This window comes from Tupaia chinensis, unplaced genomic scaffold (assembly GCF_000334495.1).
Source record: "Tupaia chinensis unplaced genomic scaffold, TupChi_1.0 Scaffold000451_1, whole genome shotgun sequence".
In the NCBI taxonomy this organism is placed as follows: domain Eukaryota; kingdom Metazoa; phylum Chordata; class Mammalia; order Scandentia; family Tupaiidae; genus Tupaia; species Tupaia belangeri.
Window position 1 is genome coordinate 464,078 of NW_006159957.1, and position 3,472 is coordinate 467,549.

The 3,472-nt window shown below is 46.5% G+C and overlaps 1 protein-coding gene across 1 annotated transcript in view; it reads left to right on the forward strand.

The window, feature by feature from the left end:
* Nucleotides 1–3,472, forward strand: part of ENTPD3 (ectonucleoside triphosphate diphosphohydrolase 3) — a 50,450-nt gene that overhangs the window by 13,482 nt on the left and 33,496 nt on the right. The window contains exon 3 of the mRNA XM_006155385.2: nucleotides 3,052–3,169. Within this exon, the coding sequence (XP_006155447.1) occupies nucleotides 3,052–3,169 (118 nt within the window). The remainder of the gene's footprint in view (nucleotides 1–3,051; nucleotides 3,170–3,472) is intronic.

Here is a 3,472-nt window from a genome sequence, read left to right on the forward strand (position 1 = left end):
GAGACCTGCTTGGTTGAACACGTTTTACTGAGTGGGGAAGGCTGTGGATTAGAAATAAATGCAACGACAAGCACACAAAGACGCACAAGTATAGAAAAGCAAGGACCAGGTGGGTCCACCTTCTCTGATGGAGAAGTTGTGACTGGGAACCAGCCTCAAGTTTATTCTTTTTAAGGGCAGAAAATGGGAGAAGAGGAATGCAAAGCCATTTAAATCTTTTTAAGACGTGAGAACGACTAGTGCCATGTAATTTCTCTGATCTTTTTTGGGGCGAGATCTGATAAACAGATGTGGCTTCCTGTAGCCTCAAACTGCCCTGCAGTATTGGATCAACAACCACAGAAAGATAGCCGACAACAACAGGCAGCTAGCATTATCGTATGCAAATACTTTCATAGGCACTGCTAGAGAAGCTCATAGAAGTGCGTCTAAAGGTCACCTGTTTTCTCAGATTGGCTGCTCTCCACGCTGGAATAGTTGTTTTCCTATCCTCTCTGTTCCCTCTTTTATATTTTTTGGAATTATTTTATTTAACTTTATTTATTTATTATTATTATTTTAATATTTCCAGAGACATAGAGAGAGGGAAAGTGAGAAAGCAAGCCTCCAGGTTTGGGAATTGAACCACATGGCCATGTGAGAGTCCAGCACCCTTAACCACCACACCACCTGCTGGCCCCTCTCTGTTCTCTTAAGTCAGTACCAGGCTTGGCAGGGCCAGTGGGAGTGGTGGTGGTCAGGTCAGCTGCCAGAGGAAGAAAGAGAGCAGGCCTATCATATGGAGACCTGCACCTCTGTAGTGCCTGGTTTGTTTCTTGTCTTTGGTTTTGACCTGCACTTTAATCTCACAGTAGTCTCTGCCTGGGACAGGATGTGAACAATGCCGCCCTTGGTCACCCAGGGATGTCATGTCAGGATCCCAGTCAACATTCATTAGACTGCAGGGCTGAGATTAAGATGCTGTCCAAGTTCAAATACCAAAGCACACAGGGTGTTCGATTTCTATATAAATGGAGAAGCTATGATTCAGGAACTGGTGCAACTTTTTTTTTTTTTTGTCCTCTTTCAAATGAAGCAAGTGTTTGTAATAGTGGGAAATTGGAAACCTAAATATCTAAATAGAAGAATGGGTTAAATAAATTATTCTTCATCTCACAGAGAACATGACTAATATACTGAAAATAGTGATATCCATCTATTTTTACTAGCAGGTAGAGATGTTTATATAATACTATTTTAAAAAGGGCCTTGCGGGGCTGGCAGGTGGCATGGTGGTTGAGACGTTGGATTCCCACATGATTAACCACGGTTCAAGTCCTAGACCTGGTAGCTTGTTATCTCACTCTCCCTCTCTCTCTGGTCAAAATCGAAGAATAATGATAATAAATAAAATTTAAAATAATGATTCTTTAAAAAAGAAAAGAAAAGAAAAAGGTGGGACCAGTTAGCATAATGGCTATGTCGCTGGACTCCCATGTAGTCGACTGCGGTTTGAGTACCGGACCTGGTGGCTTAAACTCATGCTGGTCGCGTGTGCATGCGTGCCCAAGATCCCGAGAGGAGAATGGAGGAGAAGGGATTGCGGCGTGACCATCCCCCCTGGGGGGTAATTTCTCGCTTTCTGTCTCTCTGTCTCTCTTTCTGTCTTTCTGGCAAACGTACACGCCCTATAGCAAAAACCTCTCTCTCAAAAAAAAAAGGGGGGGGAGCATAGCAAAAAACAAAACAAAACTATATACCGTATGGCCCTATTTTTATTTAAAAGCATATATCTAAACACCCAAAGGTGGTGGAATAGGGAAAGGCTGCCACCCTGAGGGCCTGGAATGACTTCTAGGCAAACCAGATATACCAGGCTTAGGTCAGCATCACTAATTCTGATGCCCGTGGGCTGCTAAGACGTGTTCTTTCCTGATCAGGTTTGGTCCTGGGCCTATGCTGAGCCACGTCTTCAGGCAAAGCTCCCTGTTCCTGCTTCAAGTTGGACAGTGTCAGGGACCCTCAGCCTCCTGTCCCATGCCCAGCCCGCCCCAGCACAGCACAGCACACAGCCCCTGCCCGTCCACGCCACGTGCTCACATGCATGTTACCAAAGTGGGAGCAACTGGTCAATACTATTTCGTATTTGAGTTTTTTCTCCTTGATAAGGGCTATTTTCATTCTTTTTTTCTTTTTTTTTTATTGGAGAGGTTTTTGCTCTAGGGTGCATATACTCACCAGAAAGACAGAGAGAGACAGAGAGATAGAAAACAAGAAATCACCCTCCAGAGGGGATGGCCACATCACAATCCCTTCTCCTCCATTCTCCTCTCGGAATCTTGGGCACACACACACACGCGCCTGGTGTGAGTTCAAGCCACCGGGTCCAGGACTTGAACTGCAGTCGACAACATGGGAGTCCAGTGACGTAGCCATTACGTTAACTGCTGGTCCCAGGGCTACTTTCATTCTGAGGGTTGATTCGGGTCAGCTATCTGATTAGCCTGTCTTCCTTGAAGGAATTTCCTACCTCTACTCCCTGCAGTTCTCCTTTGGTTGTTTTTCCAAGGCCCATGTGCCTGGAAGCTTGGAGGACAGAGACTGTCCAGTGACGAGCCACTCATTTCCCTCTGAACCCCAAGAGGCGTCTGTCCCTCATCTAGAGGTTCCTATTGGATGAAGTGGGATCAGGGGGCCTGTCTTTGTATGCAGGGTCTTTGGGGTACAGTGCTCAGCTTTGGCTGCATATTGATGCCTGGATCTACTCTCAGAGATTCTGACTTCATTGGTCTGGGGTAGGGCCTTGGCCTTGGGAGTTTTAAGAGCTCCTCCTGGGAATCTAATGCATGACCAAGACTGACATCATGCCCTGCAGCCTGACCTTCCTCCCTAATCCCCTCCTTCTCAAGTCTAAGGAGACAAAATTGGTTGATGAAAGCCAGTTTTCTCTTGTTGGCCACTCAAGTGAAGCAGTGTGGCCTAAGGCATTTGGGACTCTCAGTGGCCCACTGGGAAGGAACTTCCGTAGAGAGGCCCAGCCCGTCTCTAACTCCCCCTTCCTCTTTTGTTCAGTATGGAATTGTGCTGGATGCAGGGTCTTCCAGGACCACAGTCTACGTCTATGAGTGGCCTGCCGAGAAGGAGAACAACACCGGCGTGGTCAGTCAAACCTTCGTGTGTAACGTGAAAGGTAAGCACCAAGGAGTGTCTGGGAGGCCCAGAGGGAAGCGAAGTGGGGTCCTACGTTTCAGAGGTGCAGAAAGGCTGCCAGAGGCAGGGAAAGAACACTGGCCCAGGAGTCAAGAAGACGTGAGATCGGGCCCAGCAAGTGGTGTGGAGGTTCCAGGTCTTAGGTTCCACTCCCACATGGCTGACCACGGTTCAAGTTCCGGGTCTGGTGGCTTGCTTTCTCACTTTCTTTCTCTCTCATCAAATTAAAATAAATGAATGAATAAATCAAATAAATGTTTTTTTTTTTTTTAAAAAAAAAAAA